General features: G+C 43.3%; 2 protein-coding genes across 2 annotated transcripts in view; both read right to left on the bottom strand.

Moving 5' to 3' along the window:
• Positions 1 to 19,426, bottom strand: part of TBXAS1 (thromboxane A synthase 1) — a 258,599-nt gene that overhangs the window by 1,745 nt on the left and 237,428 nt on the right. Inside the window, exons 11-12 of the mRNA XM_007504415.3 lie at positions 9,372 to 9,509; positions 6,236 to 6,398 (exon numbers count right to left, since the gene is read on the bottom strand). Coding sequence (XP_007504477.2) covers positions 6,236 to 6,398; positions 9,372 to 9,509 — 301 coding nt within the window. The remainder of the gene's footprint in view (positions 1 to 6,235; positions 6,399 to 9,371; positions 9,510 to 19,426) is intronic.
• Positions 2,074 to 5,215, bottom strand: LOC130454601 (zinc finger and BTB domain-containing protein 4-like; the record flags this gene model as incomplete). The annotated part of the gene is made up of 1 exon (XM_056799789.1): positions 2,074 to 5,215. A coding segment is annotated over one exon (2,730 nt), but the record flags the coding sequence as incomplete, so codon positions are not given.

Below are 19,426 nucleotides of genomic sequence, written 5' to 3'. Positions count from 1 at the left end.
GCTTGGCACAACAGATCACAATCATTCTCAATCTCAGATTTCCAATATCTGGTATTTCCACAATCACAAAATGCCCCAATCTAAAAGAAAGCCCTTTCAATTTCCTACAATCTTAATTTAGTCAAAGCTTCCAAATCTTAGAATCTGGATTTTTCCAAATATCAACATTGCCAAATCTTCAAGTTCCTGTACTTCTCTTCCAGAATTTGTTTGGAATGTCAATCTATTTAGAAATAAAAATTATCTGATCATTTCTCAGGAGTTCTCAGCTCTCCTTTTCTTTCTTCCTTATTCTCTGGAGGGGAGGGTAAAGGTAAAGGGAGGTCCTTAGTGCATCTACTCCCTGCCTCCAGTCTCTTTTGTGGTTCTGCTATATAGCTATATATACACACACACGTGTTTATATACATATACATATATGCATTTTTGTGTGTAGATATATATTTTTATGTCTTTTCCCAAAGTTTTTCTCTAAAGTGCCAGAAACAAGATCTTTTTTGGGGGGAGGGGAATGTTCCTATATTTTAATTTTTTTCCTTAAACACTGGGACTTGGTACATTCAATAGGAAACTCTTTACTTGGGTTTTGGCCAAGCCAAAAAAAGTGCAAAGAGAGAGGGAGGACAGAGAGAGGAATGAAACTCCTCCTTAATGTACAGGGAGTGAGGCAGGCTTTCTCTCCCACCCCCACTGCCCTTGATTGTTTTGCTTGTGGGGGAATAACAAGCAGTATGGGAACTGGGGGAATAATCCCTATACTCCAAATCCACCTGGCCCCAGGAGCCATTACCTTGGCTTCAGCAGTAGAACATGCTGAAGTTTATCTTGACTCCAGACTGATTATTGGTGGCTGGGAGAAAATCTGCCATTTTAAGCAGAAAGCAGCTTTTGCGCTTTTCAAATTACTTCCCACCCATCAAACTTTCCCTCTACCTGACTCTCTGGGTTATGTTTTCATTTAGACAAGGATAGGGGAAGTAATCTTTCATCTAATCTTTGACAGGAGGAGGCCCAATTTGAAAAGTGAATAGAAACAAGGTTTTAGCTCCAGTGCTTTCAGCAAGGAGCTGAGATTAGGAGCAGATTATTTTTCATGGACTCAAGGGATTGGGGAATAGTTTGCATTTTCCCTACTGGGAGAAAATGGGGCACCCCTTCATGGGGTATCACTAGTGCAAATTAGAGACTTGGGGGCTATTTGGGGTCCCTTGTTCCCCATCCCTTATGAGAGATTTTGGGGCATGGGGAACTGGGTAAGGTGCTTTCTTAGATGGAAAGGGACCTCCTGAATAGGGGAGTTGATGGGGTTCTCTAAAACTCAACCTGGGGATTAAGACAGTTCCACTTGAATCCATACCACAGTGCTTGTGGATATGACATTGGGTGAAATGGAGCTGCTGAAAGGGTGGGACGGCATGTGCAAATTTTAGTACCTCCCATTTCCAAACCCTACTCCAATAGTTTTCCTGGCTATTTGATCTGGTATGAGTGAAACTATCACTTTAAAAAAATGGAGGTGATTTTTGTTATCCCCCACATCTGGCTGAGCAGAGAAAGAGCCTCCTACATGGCCCAACCAGCAACCAATCCTTTTCACTTGAAAGAGTCTAGGGATGACCAACATTGAGTCTGGGGGAAAGAAGACCACGACTATTGCTCTGGACAGGGAGAGAACATTCCCCAGCAGCACAGGTGTTGTTTCAGAAGGTCCTTGGGTGTGCAGGTGGTGGGTATTACAATGGTTTAGTTCTGGCACTGGGCCATACTACCCTGTCAGCTGTACTGGGGGAAAAGGGGTTGCTATGGAATGTGCTGGGAAAAGGTTTTTTTGGAGTGGTAGGAAGGAAACAGTAGAGGGAAGGCAGGTTACAGGGTGAGAGGTGGTATCCCCTAGATCTAGTAACCACAAGTGGCATTTCTGAGGGGGAATATATACACACATACACATTTATATGAATGTGTGCATATATATATATATATACATATATGTGTGTGTGTGTGTGTGTGTGTGTGTGTATATATATATATATATATATATATATATATATATATATATATATATATATATATATATATATATGCATGTGCATACACCCACATGTATCTATGTTGCTCCAGGGGCTGGGAATCTAGGTAACTACATTGATACAGCAAGATACCTTTCTCTTAGGGACCACCCTGGGTTGATCATGGTGAAAGGAGTAGGGGGGATTTGGGGAAGAGAAAACAAAATGGCAAGACCCACCAACTGTCACTTCCCACAAAGTAGGAAAGGTGCTATAAACCCCAAATTGGCCTCAACCCAAGAGATCTCAGGACTCTTCCCTGTGTTCCTCTCAAATTAGCAGTTATATCACACTACTTGAGATCTCCAGGGGAGTCAGAGGACAGGCTGGGGGCAGTGGGGCAGAAGCAGCAGGAAAGAGGTTGGGTAGAAAGCTTGCAAGGGTGGCATCTGGTGGAAGGGGCTAACCAAATATTGAGTTCACCCCACATCTCCTTTCTGGGCCCTCTCAATTCCTTCCCCACCCCCATCCCCCTTAGGGGGGACTGGTGAAGGCATCGATTGAGGGAGAGGGGGTGTGGGGGGTGCTACCCGAGGGTTCACAGCATAGCTGAAGACCCCAGGCAGGAAGGGTAGGGCACCACCACCCTTCTCATCAGGCAGGACCATGTTGAGGGCAACTGGGAGTGCAGCCAAATTACTAAAGTTGTAAGGGTAGGCAGCAAGGAGTTGAGGACCATATACCAAAGGGTAGGGCTCAGGGTAGAAAGTGACTTTGGCAGCTGCAGTCTCTTCCACACTACCCCCAACCAATCCTTCGGCTCCAACCTTCTCCCCACCACCCAAAACCTCCTGTTTATCTTCAACCAGGGCCAGGGGGAACTCTTGCACTGGAGGATAGTCCCCACTTCCCACTGCTGGGGGTTCCTCACCTCCTGAGATAACAGGATCCTGGAGGGAGGCGGCTTCTGGGCCTCCCCCACCAACTCCTCCTCCCCCACCAGCCTCACCACTGGATGATGACACTTGCATTTCCTGGGGGGCCTCTTCCTTCACTCCACTGTCACCTAATCCCAGTCCTGACCCAGTCCCACTTCCTCCACTGCTCTTAGAATAGGCAATAACAGGAGTGGGGGTACCCCCTGGTTGCTCCCCGATGTGCCTCTGCCCATGGCGACTCAGGGCAGCTGCTGTCTTACACACCTTTGAACAGTGGGAACAGGCAAAGCGTGTCAGAGGCTTCCGGCCAGCCCGAGGTCCCTGGGTCCCCCCACCACTATGGGCTTCCTGGTGTTTGCGCAGCTTCCTCAAGGCTGAGAAAGCTTTGCCACAGTCTCCACACTGATGTTTCCACTCGCTGCTGGACTGTCCAGAGGGGCTCTCAGTAGATCTGGACTCCTCCCATGCTCGTCTCTCAAGTTTCCTTCTCCATCGAGGACGGCGGCACTTGGGGGTCCCACTATTGCTGTTGGTCCCACTACTCCCCCCACCAGTGCCAACCAACTTTCGTTTAGGTTTGTAGGAATAGTATGGACGCCACAATTGGTCCTCACTCCCAGCCTCAGTCTCCTCTTCCTCCTCTTCCTCCTCCTCCTCCTCCTCTTCCTCATCTTCACTGTCATCTCCTTCCTCCAGGCCACTAGCTTCTCCAGGGTGGAGGTCAGTCTCAGAAATTCTTCGAGTGACAATAGCCTCCTCACCTATTCGAACTGTGATCTGGCATAGTGGTGGGGGGGGTTGGGGTTGGGAAGAGTCTCCTCCCCAGCTGAGCCCCCCAGAAGGGCCCACTCCCCCACTACCAGCTGGTTTGGCTGTATATGTCAGAGTCTTCCCTGCCCGCAGATTCCTACCCTTGGTCTCTTCTGCAGTGGCTCCCGTTGTAGTTGTGGCTGGAGTAGATGGAGTGGCTGTGACCACTGCTACTGCTGGCTGGGGAGGAGGGGGTGGGTATTCACGTTTCTTGGGGGGTCTTGGTGGAGCTGTGTAGGCAATCACTGAGGCAGCCTGGGCTCCAGTAGTGCCAGTCATGCCACTTCCTGTGCTACTGCCCCCATGTACAATAACTGAAGGGGCTGGGTGGGCAAAGGCAATGACAGAAGGTGGAGGGGCAGGGGTGGGAGGTGGAGGAGGGACAGGTGGTGGGGGTGGTGTTGTGGGGAGGAGTGGGGGGATAGTTGTTGCAGATGGTGTGGGTTCTGGTGACAAAGGGGCAGAAACAGGGGCAGGGGGTGCCCCTTGGCTATAAGTCTTATAGGGTCTCTTGGCAGATCGCATAGGAAGAAGGCGGTATAGCTTGAGGGTGTTCAGCTTGGGTTTGTAGCCACCATTTGGGGTCTTCTCACTAGCCAAGAGGCCTGGGCTGATACCATGGAAGGCTCGCTGGTGTGTCTTCAAATTGTAGTAGGTGACAAAGGTCTCCCAGCAGAAGATGCACTGGTACCTCCGTTCCCCAGTGTGCCACACCTCATGCTTGGTCCGGTATTCAGCCAGGGCAAACACCTTTTCACAGTAGCGGCAAGGATATTTTCTCCGCCACGAGTGCACATTACTGTGCCGCTTCAGACTTGAGAGTGTCACATAGGAGCGTTCACAAGCCCCACATACATATAGCACATGACCCCCCACCACCTTTACCACATGCTCTGGACCCCCCCGGAAACTTGTACTGGGGGAAGCAGATGAATTTCGGATCCCTTCTGGGTTCTCTTCCTGGGACCCCCCATTCCCTTGCCCACTTACTGTTCCCCGGGTCCCTGTCCCTCGCCTACACTGTGCCTCATGTGTCTGCAGTCGTTTAGCATGGATAAAACTTTTCCCACAGCGAGGGCAGGGAAGAGACCGCCGGGGAAGGGAAGTCTGAACTGTAGAGACTTCATTTCCACTCCCTTGCCACTCCTTCGAAGGCCCAGTGGTAAAGCTATCAATCTCGACTGGGGCTGGGGGTGCTGGGGCTGGGGGAACCCAAGCATCCCCACTTTCACTAAGACCCTGAAGTCGTGAGATACCCAGACGCCGACCCAAAGCCCCAATTTCTGCCATAGCTGCTCCATCCCCACCACCACCAGGCAATGCCAATCGGGCACTATAGATAAAATTGAGGACGTCAGAGAAGGCAGCTGCTGGGACTCCTGGCAACTCTAGAACCCGGGGTGGGTGGGAGACTGTAGGAGAGGAGGAAAGTGGAGGGGGAGAGGAAGAAGAGGAGGAGGAAGAAGCCTTAGTATCAATTCTAAGACAGAAAAGTGGCAAGGGCTAGGCAGTGGGGGCAAGCGGCTCTTCCAGGGTCACACCACGAGGAAGTGTCCGAGGCCAGATTGGAACCCAGGGCCTCCCGGCTTCTGGCCTGGCGCTCTGTCCACTGTGCTACTTGGTACCATTTGGGCCAATTTCTCACACAATTAAAAAAAAAAAAACTATACAACTGTGAACTTTTATTACAAACAGATCTTTAAGTACATATTAAAATGTACACAAAACCACCATGTTTTGTTGGTTAGACGCTTGTAAATATTGAGTCAGCCTTCAGACTGGGTCCCCCAACTCCATGTCCAGTGTGCCTGGAATTGGAATCCCACACCTCCCTGCGAATTGCAGACACCCCATGTCCAAGTGCCCTGGCTGAGAGAACCATGAGAACACATGACCCTTGGGCAGCCAGGGGGGCTCAGTGGATGGAGAGCCAGGCTTGGAGATGGGGAGCTCCTGGGTTCCACTGTGGCCTCAGACACTTCCTAGCCAGGGACCCCTGGACGGGTCACTGAACCCCCGTTGCCCAGCCCTTAGGGCTCTTCTACCTTGGCACCAAGACTCAGTATTGATTCTGAGATGGAAGGTGGGGATTCATTCATTCATTCATTCATTCATTCATTCATTATTGATTGAAGCCCTTACCTTCCATCTTGGAGTCAATACTGAGTATTGGTTTCAAGGCAGAAGAGAGGTAAGGGGTAGACAATGGGGATCAAGTGACTTGCCCAGGGTCACACAGCTGGGAAGTGTCTGAGGCCAGATTTGAACCCAGGACCTCCTGCCTCTGCGCCTGGCTCCCAATCCACTGAGCCACCCAGCTGCCCCCCGAAGGTGGGGATTTAAAAACAGCAAAAACCAGATGATGCGCACTCATGTTGTGCACTTGAATTCCTCTCTCATCTTGGCTCTTGGAAAAGAGCTGGGATGGAGTGAGGAGGATCTAAGGGACGGCTCGGGGAGGATGCGGGGAGAAGGGCTCACCTGGGTCTCGGGGCAGATTTCAAACTTGAACTTCTGGAGAAGCCGGAGCAAAGTCAGCTTCATCTCCAGCATCGCCATCTTCACGCCGATGCAGCTGCGAGGACCGGCCCCAAATGGCAGGTACGTGAAGGGCAGATGCTGCTGCCTCGCCTCCAGGCTAAACCTGCAAGGGAAGTCAGCGTCAAGCCTTAGGGATAAAGAGTACGGGGCGGGGGAGGACCTGAGATTCCCCACTGATAGGGGCTGGAGAGGGGCCCTTCTGGAGGGGGACACTCATCCCCTGCCTCTGGTGCTGGCCATTTTGCACGTCGATTTGGGGATGCCCAAATGCTGGGGAAAAATAAGCTGACGGTTGGGAAGATACTATTTTTGGCTTATATAGCTGTAGTCACTTAAAAAATATTGCCGTTATTTTTCCATGAATAGATTTCTGCAAGTGACACCTCCTGTAACAGGAGACTGTCACGGTGGTCTGAACACCACAAGGCTTAGTCTCATAACACTGTGTGACTCTAATAAAATGGAAATAATGATAACACCCAGAGAAAGCACCCAGCTAAGCTCTCCTCTGGACAACTTTAAAATCACGCCTCAAATGGAATTCTGGAGCATCAGAGCCAACAAACGGCCAGTGAGACATTCTTCTAGCTTGTATTTTTACTTATTTAGGACTATTAATATTTTTGGATCCTTCTCTATTTCTTTAATTTCTTTGGGGTTTATTGTTGGGTAGAAGGATATGCACAAGTCAATGGGGGTTTCTGGGATGTGATTCTTTTTTTTTTTTTTAAATATATTTTATTTGATCATTTCCAAGCATTATTCGTTAAAGATCATTTTCTTTTCCTCCTCCCCACCCCCCATAGCCGACGCGTAAGTCCACTGGGCATTAGATGTTTTCTTGATTTGAACCCATTGCTTTGTTGATAGTATTTGCATTAGAGTGTTCATTTAGAGTCTGTCCTCTGTCATGTCCCCTCAACCGCTGTATTCAGGCAGTTGCTTTTCCTCGGTGTTTCCACTCCCATAGTTTATCCTTTGCTTAAGAATGGTGTTTTTTTCTCCTGGATCCCTGCAAGTTGTTCAGGGACATTACACCGCCACTAATGGAGAAGTCCATTACATTCGATTATACCACAGTGTGTTAGTCTCTGTGTACAATGTTCTCCTGGTTCTGCTCCTCTCACTCTGCATCACTTCCTGGAGGTTGTTCCAGTCTCCATGAAATTCCTCTACTTTATTATTCCTTTTAGCACAATAGTACTCCATCACCAACATATACCACAATTTGTTCAGCCATTCCCCAATTGATGGGCATCCCTTCGTTTTCCAGTTTGGGGCCACCACAAAGAGCGCAGCTATGAATATTTTTGTACAAGTCTTTTTGTCCATTATCTCTTTGGGGTACAGACCCAGCAGTGCTATGGCTGGGTCAAAGGGTAGATATTCTTTTGTTGCCCTTTGGGCATAGTTGGGATGTGATTCTAAATTGCTTTCCAGAATGGCTAAACCCATTCATAGCTTCACCAACTATGTACTAGTATGCCTTCTCTTCTTGGTCCCCTCCAGGAATTGCCATTTTCCTTTTTTTTTTTTGGGTCATCTTTACCATCAAGGGTATCAGATAGAATTTCAGGATTATTTTAATTTTAATTTATCTTGTTTTTAGTGATTTGGAGCATTTTTCCTTATGGTTCTGGATAACTTTAAAATTTTAAATGTTTTATTTTCTATAACCCTTACCTTTCATCTTAGAATACTGTGTATTGGTTCCAAAGCAGAAGAATGTCAGGGCTAGGCAATGGGGGTCAAGTGACTTGCCCAGGGTCACACAGCTAGGAAGTATCTGAGGCCAGATTTGAACCTAGGACCTCCCATCTCTAGGCTTGGCTCTCAATCCACTGAGCCACCCAGCTGCCCCTGATAACTTGCTTTTTTGAAAAAGAACTTTTCTTTAGGAAGTGCCTATCCTTTGACCCTCTGTGTACTGGGCAGTGTCCCCGAGGCACAGAAAGGTTAATTCACGTGGCCACGGTCACTCTGTAAATGGTGATTTAGGGAATTCAAATCATCTGCTTCCTGATAAATGATTTTTTCCCATTCTACTATATTGCTTGGAAACACTTTGATTTATGAAGCAGGCTCGACACATGTATTATGTAGAAGCAAATTTTCGTCCTGCCCCTATTAGAATTATTATGATTTCTGAATAAGATATTAGAGGCAGAGTCTCAAGAGGCAATTTCCCTGAGTAAGGCAGAGAGGAACAAGTTGTCTCCCAAGTATTGAGACCAAATTTGGTGTGTGACTTGTAGCATCTATTTGATTGCTTTATAGGTACATGCAGACCCAGAACTAGGTCAGGGGGAATGGGGCTTTGCCACAGGACATTGAAATGTAGGGGGCACTGACATGACATATTCCTTTGAAAGAGCCAACGACCTCATTTCCTCCTTCCATAGAGAGTGCTTTTCTGCTGTTCCGGAGACCGAGGTCCTTCCTTATAGTAGGGCAGTGTCCCAGGGTAATATCCAATTGGGTTTTGGGTCCCTGGGTTTTTCCCTTTGAACTGAATTTGCTTTAAAAGATTAATTTAAGGTCACATCTCCATGCTGCTTTTCCATGCATGCATTTTACTTTTGAAGAGGTTATTTTATTATTAGTTTTACTTTAGTTTATATAAATTATTATATAGTTTTATTTTTATAATTTACAATATAATTTTAACATAATAAAATATGTATAAATTAAATAAAAAAGTTTTATTGATGTCTTCTTTGGTGTTCTATACCATATTCACCACTCACATAAAAAAAGAAGAAATATTCTGTGTGACTAATAAAACAACCACACCCAACTTTGTAGGGTCTATTCTGTGCCCCATGCAGTCCCCTGCCTCTCAGATGAGGAGAGAAGTATGTCCTATCATCTGCTCTGTCCGAGTGCACTTGGTGCAGCCTGCCGCATCCGCCATATTTGCTAGCTATGGCTCTGGCCACATCTCTTCTGGACCAGTCAGAGGATGAGGAAGGGACATGCTTGCACCAATTGCGTGAGTGTCTGACTGTGCACGCTCAGACTTCAGTTGCAGAGCAGCTTTTTGCAAAGGAGGAAGGGAGACAAAGAAATGTCCTACCTTTCTGGAATAAATGTCTCTGGATTTGGCCAGTATTCTGGATTGTGATGCAGATAGCCAACAGCCATTTCCACAATAGCCCCAGCTGGAATATGGAGGCCCATCACATCACAGTCTTTTTCAGTTTCCCGAGTGAATCTACCACAAGCAAAGGACCACAGAGAATCAGTGCTAACATTGAACCTTTAGAAGCCACCCATGACCATATATTTATATGTATTTCTGACCATTAAAAGTTGTGGTTTCACCAAAACTAATCAGAGGCCGAGCCAGTGTACTCATTCATGTGGGCTAGAGTAGAATGTGGCCATGGAAGCATTTGAAAACTATTCCCCATTCATCATCTCTCTGATATTCAGGAAAAAAGCATAGATCTGGTCATATCACATCCCTGAGCCAAAAAATCTTTTTTAAAATCCTTTTATTTTCCCAATTACACATAATGACAATTTTTAGCATACATTCTCCAAAATTATAAGATTCAAATTATCTTCTCCCCTCTTTTCCCTCTACCCTCCCTAAGATGGTAAGCAATTTGATTGGAGTTATTCATGTATAATCATGCAAAATATATTTCTATACTGGCCTGACCAAAAATCTTTAGAAACTTTCTTTTGTCAAATAAACTTTTCTTGGTTTTCAAGGTCCCATAGAATCTGAAGCCACCCTACTTACCCATCCAAAAGTCCTCTGGCATCCAAAGCCCTTCATACCTATTCCCTCCTCTTTTCCAGTCTTACCCTTCTACATATTCTTCTATCCAGTGACACTGATCTCTTTTGCTATTTCTTGAATAAGAAAGTCCATTCCCTAATTGCCCTTTTCACTGGATGTTTTCCTCTGCCTTCCCTTGTCCTCCCCCTTTCTTGGCTCCCTTCAAATACCAGTTAGAAACTTATTTATTTTTAGGAAAGCCTTTTCTGATCCTCCTTAATTTTTATGCCTTCCCTCTCGATCATCTCCAGTTTATCTTGTATATAGCTTGTTTGTACATAGGTTATACGTAAGGATTAGACAATGAACTCCTTGAGAGCAGGGACTGTCTTTCGTCTTTCTTTATATCTCCAGAGCTTGGAACATATTAGGTGCTTAATAAATGTTTGCTAGAAGACTTATTCCCAATGATTTGCTGCTCTCTGTTCACCCTATTCTCCAGGCAAACTGGAATCCTTGTGACTTCCTGCCCCTATGCCTTGGTCCATGCTATTCCCCCTGCCTTGTCTTCACCTGATAAATTTCTACTCCTTTAAACCCCACATCAGATGCTATCACTTTCAAAAATCATGCTCTGATATTGATAATAATAACAATGAAAATATTTTCAAATAAGTAGGCCTCATGTTTTGTTTTATACCTTGTTAAGGCATGTGTGTTGTAGCTAGCCATATTAATATCTTATCTTCTTCCTAAACTGAAGCAAAGACTATGAGAACTATGAAAATTAGAACAGTTGGACTTTTCCAAGAAAATTTGTCTCTTCCCCCCAAGATTCTAGCTTAGTTCTTGGTATATTCTAGGCATTTAGCAAAGTTAACTCAAGATAGTCTTTTGGGGTTTGGATTTTGGAGTCTCATCTTTTGTTGATATTTTGGGGAAATGGAGTGCAAGTATTTTGCTCTTATGTTATTCCTTCTGAGGCTAGGGAGGGGATAACTATCATGTCAATTCCATTAGTAAGGGATGTTAATGACTGAAGTCATGCAGAGGGGGCTGAGTGGGCAAGTCTATCCTGCCAAAGAGCCACTTTGTGACCTCTTGGTTATCATGAGTGACTTTGGCAAGGCATCATGGACTGATGGCTCCCAGCATCTTTGGAATGAATGAAAGACTGAATTAAGCACTAAACAAATTAAAAGGTGCAAGTATACCCTAGGCCAGATTTTACCTCCTATAACTTAGCTAATGTGTAGAATAAAAAATCACTCTGCTATGATGCATTGTTAGTCCTATCTCCCCTGACCCCCAGTCCCTATCCCCAAAAAGATTCCAGTGAGTTTCTAGGATTTTAAAGGCACATATTTTTGCTCTAAAAACATCTAGTGCTGGTTACTGCCTGCAGAAGAAAGTCTACACTCAACCCTGTTTGTGTCAGTTTCCTCATCTGTCAGATGAGCTGGAGAAGGAAATGGCAAACCAGTCTAGTATTTCTGGCAAAGAAACTCCAAATGGGGTCATGGAGAACTGGAAACAATTGAAATGGCTAAACAACAACAAAATGCATACATTGGAAGCATAAGCCAAATATGGAGACCATGACATAATCAGATTGGGCATTTCCTCAAACCTCTATATCTGGGAGAGCCTATCTTCGTAGCTTACAAGAAAAATTAAGACCAGTTCCACATTTCAGCCGTATATTGGGCCCTTTGGTCTTTAGCTTTTTTTAAGAGCGCAGATGCTGAGCTTTCCTTGGTCCTTATTAGATCCTGAACTAACTACAATTCAACACTAGCCAAAAGCCCATTTAAAAATTTTGCTCTTTGAGAGAGAAAAAATCTAAAAGGCACCTTACACCCTTAAAGCTCTATCTTTCCTTATATTGTTAGGTCATCAGAAAGCAAAGCATATTATCTCAGCCCTTCCCCACCTCAGAAATGCCTTTACTGAGTTTTGATTAAAATGTGAGTCTCTTCAGATAAACTCTACATTAGTGCATTGTTGCTCTGTTTTATAAAATTGGTTGAAGATACTGCCCACTAAATTACTCCCACTCCTTTAAGTAAGGAGCTATATGAGAAATTCCTGTTTGAATTTAGCTTAAAAGATAGGAATAGCATGCTCCTGATCAGGCATGAAGTACACCTGGTGAAAGCCAGTAAGAATATATTTGCACAAAATTGAATTCTGTGTAAATTTTAATAACCAATCTTGGCCCCCAGGGCATATGTAAGGAAATGTACCTCCTGCTTTTTATTGGAGAATGGGAAACTATGGATGTGGAAATTTGTATATACTGCCAAATATGGTCACTATATTGGTTGATTTTATTTCTTTTTTTTTCTCCTTTTGTTACAAAAAAAAAATTATAAGGTGGTTAGAGCTATACCTGGAAAAAACCGTGATATAAAAACAAAAGCTACCAATAAAACTTTGGTGGAAAAGAATGTATTTGCCTGGAGTCTTACAAATCAAATCAAAAGAGCTTTTCTCTGAAAAAAGAAAGAGGTTGTAGAAAACTGCCTAAATATAGCCTTTAAGTTAAATACCAAAGCCAGCAGTTATCATGTAGAAAGACTAATAACAGAGATGCCAAGAAATTCACTGGAGATAAAATAAAACAAAGGAAGACCAATGGCCCATATTCACAAACTTAAAAAGAATGAGTGACAAGGAGGATAAGTTGTTGATCTTTATTCAAGGAGACAAATTTGTCCTCCCTGATACCACTGAGACTTTGAGTTGTATAGACCCTGCAATTGGAATATGGCTCTAGAGGGCTATATGGATACCTTCTTCAAAAGGAAAAAAAGTAGGTAATAGAATTGTAAGAATAGCTTTGTGTATTCAAGTCATATATTCATGGAAGGCAATTCATGCACGAGATTAGAGGGGAAATGGTGCAAAACATTTGGGTAAAGATCAACAGAGAGAATATACTAGAGACTACCTGAACATTTCCCAGACTATCTCACTAATCAATTGTTCTTTCTTTCTTGATGATAATTTTGTAGTATAATTTGATTGTCTGGTATCACTAGGTCTTCTTCCTCCCCGCTGTTTTTCATTATTTTTGTTGAGAAGCATTTGAGGACTAAGAACTTTTTATCTAGGGGTCTTTTCTGACAGTGCTCAGTAGAATCCTTGATAGGCTGACCCTCTTTATACATATACAATTTGTGTGGGAGAAAAATATTTAATGGGGACTGTGTAATGAGGACCTAAGGATTATCAGAGGAAATGACAGCTCAGGATAAACATATACATCTATTAAAAATGATGCCTATGTTATGAGAATGGAATATTCAGCAATAAGCTTAACAATATGAGACAATTATTTCAAGATTTTGGACTGGGCTTCCCCCAGAGGCCATGGGGAGACAGAGGGAAAAGGAGAGGGAGAAGGAAGGAGAGGTTACTGGCTGTTTCCTTTTTTGACGGCAGAATAGGATGCTCCTTACTGCTCCATCCTGCAGCAGAGAGAGACAGGGAGAGAATTGGGAGAAAGAGTTTGAGAAGAAAATAGAAGTTCTATGTCTTTAAATCTCCTACTTCTGGCCCAGTCAGTTGTCATGCAAGGATTTGTACCTACTCAACTTTGCTTCCTTATGATCTGATGGTAATATGCCAATCTCTTCCAGATCTGAAGATCAGTGCAGATCTCCACCCCTTTTCCAAGGAAGAAAGTCAAGGGGGTCCAGCCTTGTTCATAAATACAGAACTTCTCCTTCATTCTGGTTTCCCTAAAATGTTGGGACCCACATTTTCCTGATACTTATTTTTCTGGTCAAAGCTGCATGCAGGAAAAGATGAGGCATCTTGATGATAACTGGCATTTATGAATATTTTTAAGGCTTGCAAAATACTTTCCACTTGTCTAATTTGTGTTTTACCACAGTCTTGTGAAGCAGAAAATAAATATTATCCCAGTTTTACAAATGAGAAAACTGATACCACACAGCTAGAAACAGGTTTTGAACCCTAGCTTTTCTAACTCCAGTCTCAAAATGCTGTTTCAATCTGCTATTTTTCAAAGTCATCTATTTATTTTTGTGCTTCCCTCCTCCATTCCAAACAGCCAGAAGGGAACCGGATATCAGTTCAGCCATTCCTTATAATACTGCCAAAGAGCCCTGAGTTGATAAACTCTACTTCACATTTGTGTCACCTGCAAACTTGATAAGCATGTCATTTATTTCTTCTTCTTAGTCTTCTAAATCACTGATAAAATATCGAAAGGACAAAGTTCTGGTGGCACTCCCTTCAAGAAGATATTAATGATTAACTATTCTTTGGATCTAGTCTTTCCAACCTTTTGAATCCACAAAATGACTTTTTTTTTCCCTTCCTGTATCTCTCCATCTAGTCTACATGGTTAGCGTGCTTTGCTTAAAACAATCCAGATAGATTGTATCTGCAGCACTCCCCAGAGTTACCAAAAGTCTGTGTCAAAGGAAATGAAGTTTAGTTTCACCTGCTCTTGTTGGAGTTACATTTATTTGCTACTGGGGATCACTGTTTCCTTTTCTAAATGCCCACACACCATCCTTTTAATACTAACAATATGGTTTAAATGTATTCTGCAATATTTTCCTTAAATAGAGTAAGCCTTGTAACCTTGTAAAAAAGGGAAATGAGTTTAGGCTGTCCTGACCTGTTATTGATGAACCAATCAATCACTTGGCATTCTCACTTCCCTTTCTATCTGCTCACCCACCAAATTTTGTGTGGTTTTGGGGTTCTTGTATCACTTTTTCTTGAGATGTCTATATTGTATGTTTTTTTTAAACCTTTATTTTTCACCTTAGAATCAATGCTGTGTATTGGTTCCAAGATAGAAGAGTGGCAAGGACTAGGCAATGGAGATTAAGTGATTTGTCCAGGGTCACACCGCTAGGAAGTGGCTGAAGTCAAATTTGAACCCAGGACCGCCTGGCTCTCTATCTTTATCTCTAACCACCTAGCTGCCCCTATGCTGCATGTTTTACCTAGAAACCACCTTTTGGCACTACATATCTTAAATAAAAATAATAATCAATAAATGAAATCAACTTGATCTGTGTTCCTAGTGAAACAAATATTTTAATTGAAATGAAAATCCATTATTGCCAGTGTCAGGGGCACCTGGGTAAAGCCTATATGCTCTAGGTATTCTGTATTTTTATAGGAATGAGGCAGTGTTGAATAATATTAGTTATCTTAGTAATAGGTGCATGTCTAAAGGTTTGCAAAGCTTTTTTAAGATTGCCTAATTTGATTCTCATGATGACCCTGTGAGGTAGACGCTATTATTATTTTTATTTCTGTATGGGGGTTACACTGGAATCAGAAGACTTCTATCCTCAATGTTAGCTGAATGACCTTGGGTAAATAAATCATGTTATCTTCCTGGACCTCAGGTTCCTCAGTGTAGATATATAATGAGAGTTTTGGACTAGGTAGCCTTTGAGGTCTTTTCCAGTTCTAATCATATGATTTTAAGAGGAAATCAGAGGCAGCCAGGTGGCACAGTGGATAGAACCCCGGAAGACTTGAGTTCAAATTTGGCTTCAAACACCAGGTAAGACACTTAATAAACCTGTTGGCCTCAGTTTCCTCATCGGTCAAATGAGCTGGAGAAGAAAATGTTAAAACACTCCAGTATTTTTGCCAAGAAAGTCCCAGATGGGCTCAAGTAAAACAACTGAACAAGAGAAACTTGAGATTGAGATTAATTAACTTGCCCAGAGCCACCCAACTAGCTAGTATCTGAAGCAAGAATCAAGCCCAAATGCTCTTGATTCCAAGTCCAATGCTCTGTCCATTGTGACATGTAGTCTCTCTAATCATGTTCAAAGAGGAGTCATAGAACCTTTGAGAGGAAAGAGACTTCTGAGGCCATTAAATTCAACTCCCAACTGAAATATGAATTCACATTTCTGAGCAGTAATGGGGAATTTACTACCTCCTAAAATGGCTTATTCTGTTTTGAGACCACTCTCATTATTACACAGTTTTTCCTTCTATCAATCTGCCTTCCATCCAATAAGAAGGAAGGAAACAGTTATTGAGCACTTGGAATAAGCAAGGCAGGATGCTAAGCACACTAGTGAGAAGAAAGATGGCGTAACCTTCAAGGAGTTTACATTCCAATAAGGGGAGCTAACACACAGAAGGGAAACCAAGAGAAGGTTTCAGAAAAGGGAGAAGAAATAAGATCCCAAGAAAGGAAAAAAATAGGGATAGGAGGGGAAGGAAGGCAGGTGGGCTTGGGCTTCTCCACAAAATGGAGGCTGTTGGATGGACCCACTCCTGGGAGAAGGGGAGAATATTTTATGATGAACAGGCTGCTGTAGTGAGTTGCCCTTCTGGGGTCAAGCAGAACCAGTCTAATCTTTCTTCTGCTTGAAGAAACATGATCTAATCTGTGGAATAACAAAGCAGATGCTCCACTGAAAGATTTTACAGTACCTGCTGCTGGATGCTGAACATTCAGAGAGAACAGCAACGTTTTACTTGCTATTATCCATTTGAAAAGCTGTTGAGAAAAGTATCTTCAAGTTTGTATAATTCCCTCTTTTAAAAAAAAGGCAAACAGTACATCTTAATGATGTTCATGTCTGGAAAATTAATGCCTTAAAGTGCTGAGTTGAACATATGGCATGTGATTAAATCAGTTTGTCTTACTCCTGTTTACATAGCCCTGAATCTGATCACTTCTTTGTTCACTCCAAAGAGCCTCTTATTGGGGGAAATCTGAGAGAAGATGTGGAACATAGTTCCTTGCCTTCCAGGCACCTACTTACTTTTAATTGGGGAAGATTAAACAAAGACCCATTAAACTTTTAGAGACTGTTCTACCCAGGAGAATTTAAGCTCCCTGAAGGCAGGGATGCTCATTTTTTGCCTTTGCATCCCCCATACTTACCATTTTGTCTCACCCGTAGAAGAGGCTTCTAGTGGATTGAAGCTGTTGTATTGCATTATAAAATAATGTATGAAAAATTTCAAGAATAGAATATGAGGGGGCAGTTAGGTGACTCAGTGGATAGAGAGCCAGATCTAGACACGAGAGATCCTGGGTTCAAATCTGGCCCCAGACTCTTGCTAGTTCTCTGACTCTGGGCCTAGCCCTTTCCTTGGAATTAATATAATTAATATAATAAAAGTATTGATTCTAAGACAGAAGGTAAGGATTTAAAAATAGAATATGAAACTATATTTCAGTAAATCAATAACAAAGCACAATCTAGCATCCATTTATGTAGCCCATTGTGACAGATGCTTCTTTGTGTCCATGGGCTTAAGTATTGTTAGCCCAGCTTTACAGATGAGGAAGCTGAGATTCAGACAGATTAAGGAACTGAGCCAAGGTCATCCAGCTAATAAATGGCATCCCTAGGCATCTTAAGATTCCCATGTCCTTGTTTTCCTTCTGCTTTCCTTGTTTGTCCTTGTTGTTCAGCAAAGGAAGGGTGTGATTGATGGGAGATTTGGGGCTAAGCAGACTTCTTGGAGGGGGGCCGTTCATGCTCTCTTTGGTAGAGGACTAGTCACATCATGGAGTGATGTCTTCATTTGTGATTGAAGTGGATTTCAGTGGGGCAGAGTTGCACCAAGTCCTCAGCCTTCTTCGCTCTTCTGGAGTCCAAGCCCGAGAGAGCAAGGCAAAAGTCAGGAGAGCTGGGCAATGGCTGGGATGCAGAAGATGGCTTTGGAATCTTTGATTTCTGACCATTCTCCAAACCCTCCACAGGCCCTGCTTTAGCCACCATAGTGGACCTTCGAACAAATTGTTCTCATTCACCCATTTTGAGAAGGGAAATCTTCATGCGCTGGGGGCACCGCTAGGTCTGAGGCTTAAGAGTTAGGTGAAAAGTGGCCACCAAAGGCGGGGTGTGTGTGTGTGTTTCTTTTCTTTTTTTAAATTTTATTTGATTAATTTGGAGTATTTTTCCAGGATTACAAAAATTATGTTCTTTTCCTCCCCCCCTCCCAACCCCTTCCCATAGCTGATGCACAATTCCACTGGGTTTTACATGTGTCATTGGTCAAGACCCATTTCTATACCATTGATATTTGCATTAGGGTGATCATTTAGAGTCTCCATCCCAAATCATATCCCCATCAACCCATGTGATCAAGTAGTTGTTTTTCTTCTGTGTTTCTACTCCCACAGTTTTTCCTCTGGATGTGGACAGTGTTCTTTCTTGTAAGTCCCTCAGAATTGTTCAAGATCACTGCATTGCCACTAATGGAGAAGTCCATTACATTCGATTGTACCACAGGGTGTCACTCTCTGTGTACAGTGTTCTCCTGGTTCTGTTCCTTTTGCTCTGCATCAGTTCCTGGAGGTCATTCCAGTTCACATGGAATTCCTCCACTTTATTATTCCTTTGAGCACAACAGTATTCCATCACCAACATGTACCACAATTAGTTCAGCCATTCTCCAACTTTTTTGCCACCACAAAGAGTGCAGCTATGAATATTCTTGTACATGTCTTTTTCCTTATTATCTCTTTGAGGTACAAACCCAGCAGTGCTATGGCTGAATCAAAGGGCCGACAGACTTTTAGAGCCCTTTGGGCAGAGTTCCAAATTGCCTTTCAGGATGGTTGGATCAATTCACAACTCCACCAGTAATTCATTAATGTAAAGAGGGAAGATTTGAGCTGAAGGAGGAGATGGACAAGAATTTCTGGAGAGAATTGGAGAGGGTACCCCCAGGTAAATGTCTTATAATGATAAGGAATCAGAGGAAGACTTTATTTATATTTGGAGCTCTTTTTTATTTTTAAAATTTTATTTAATTAGTCAATTTAAAACATTTTCCCTTGGTAACAAGAATCATACTCTCACAGTTTTTCCTCTGAATGTGGATAGTGTTCTTTCTCCTAAATCCCAGAGGAAGACTTTAATAGAGAAACAAGAAGGAAACCTTCAAAGGAGGATAAGAGAAAGGAACTCAGCAGTGAGGAGCCTGGGCAAGAAGACGGTGGCATTCTTAGGGAGGGGACCCTTGAACTCATAACCCTAAAAGGGGTTGGGATGGGGGAGCTGGCTCTGTGAAAGAGCCACCCTAGGTGGGAACTGAATGGAGGGGCCCTGCCCTAGGTATGGCAGTTATGCCACAGGCTTATAAGTGGTGGTTGCCAAATAGAAGGTTCTTTCTAGGAGAAGAATCAGAAGGTTGGCACCCAAAAACAAAGCCCTTGCCTTGAGCTATTAAATGCTCTGTTAAGGATGATATCAGAAAGAGCTGGAAAGACCTTCATGGAAGAGTGCAGAGTGAAATAAGCGGAACCAGGAAAACATCATACGGAGTAACAGCAATATTGTGGAGTGATCAAATACAACAGACTTAGCTGCTCTCAGCAGTACAATGATCCAGGACAATTCTGAGGGACTTGGGTCAAA

The sequence above is a fragment of the Monodelphis domestica genome, chromosome 5 (assembly GCF_027887165.1).
Source record: "Monodelphis domestica isolate mMonDom1 chromosome 5, mMonDom1.pri, whole genome shotgun sequence".
NCBI lineage: Eukaryota > Metazoa > Chordata > Mammalia > Didelphimorphia > Didelphidae > Monodelphis > Monodelphis domestica.
The sequence above is the reverse complement of the archived record's forward strand: the minus strand, read 5'-3'. Positions and strand labels throughout refer to the sequence as shown.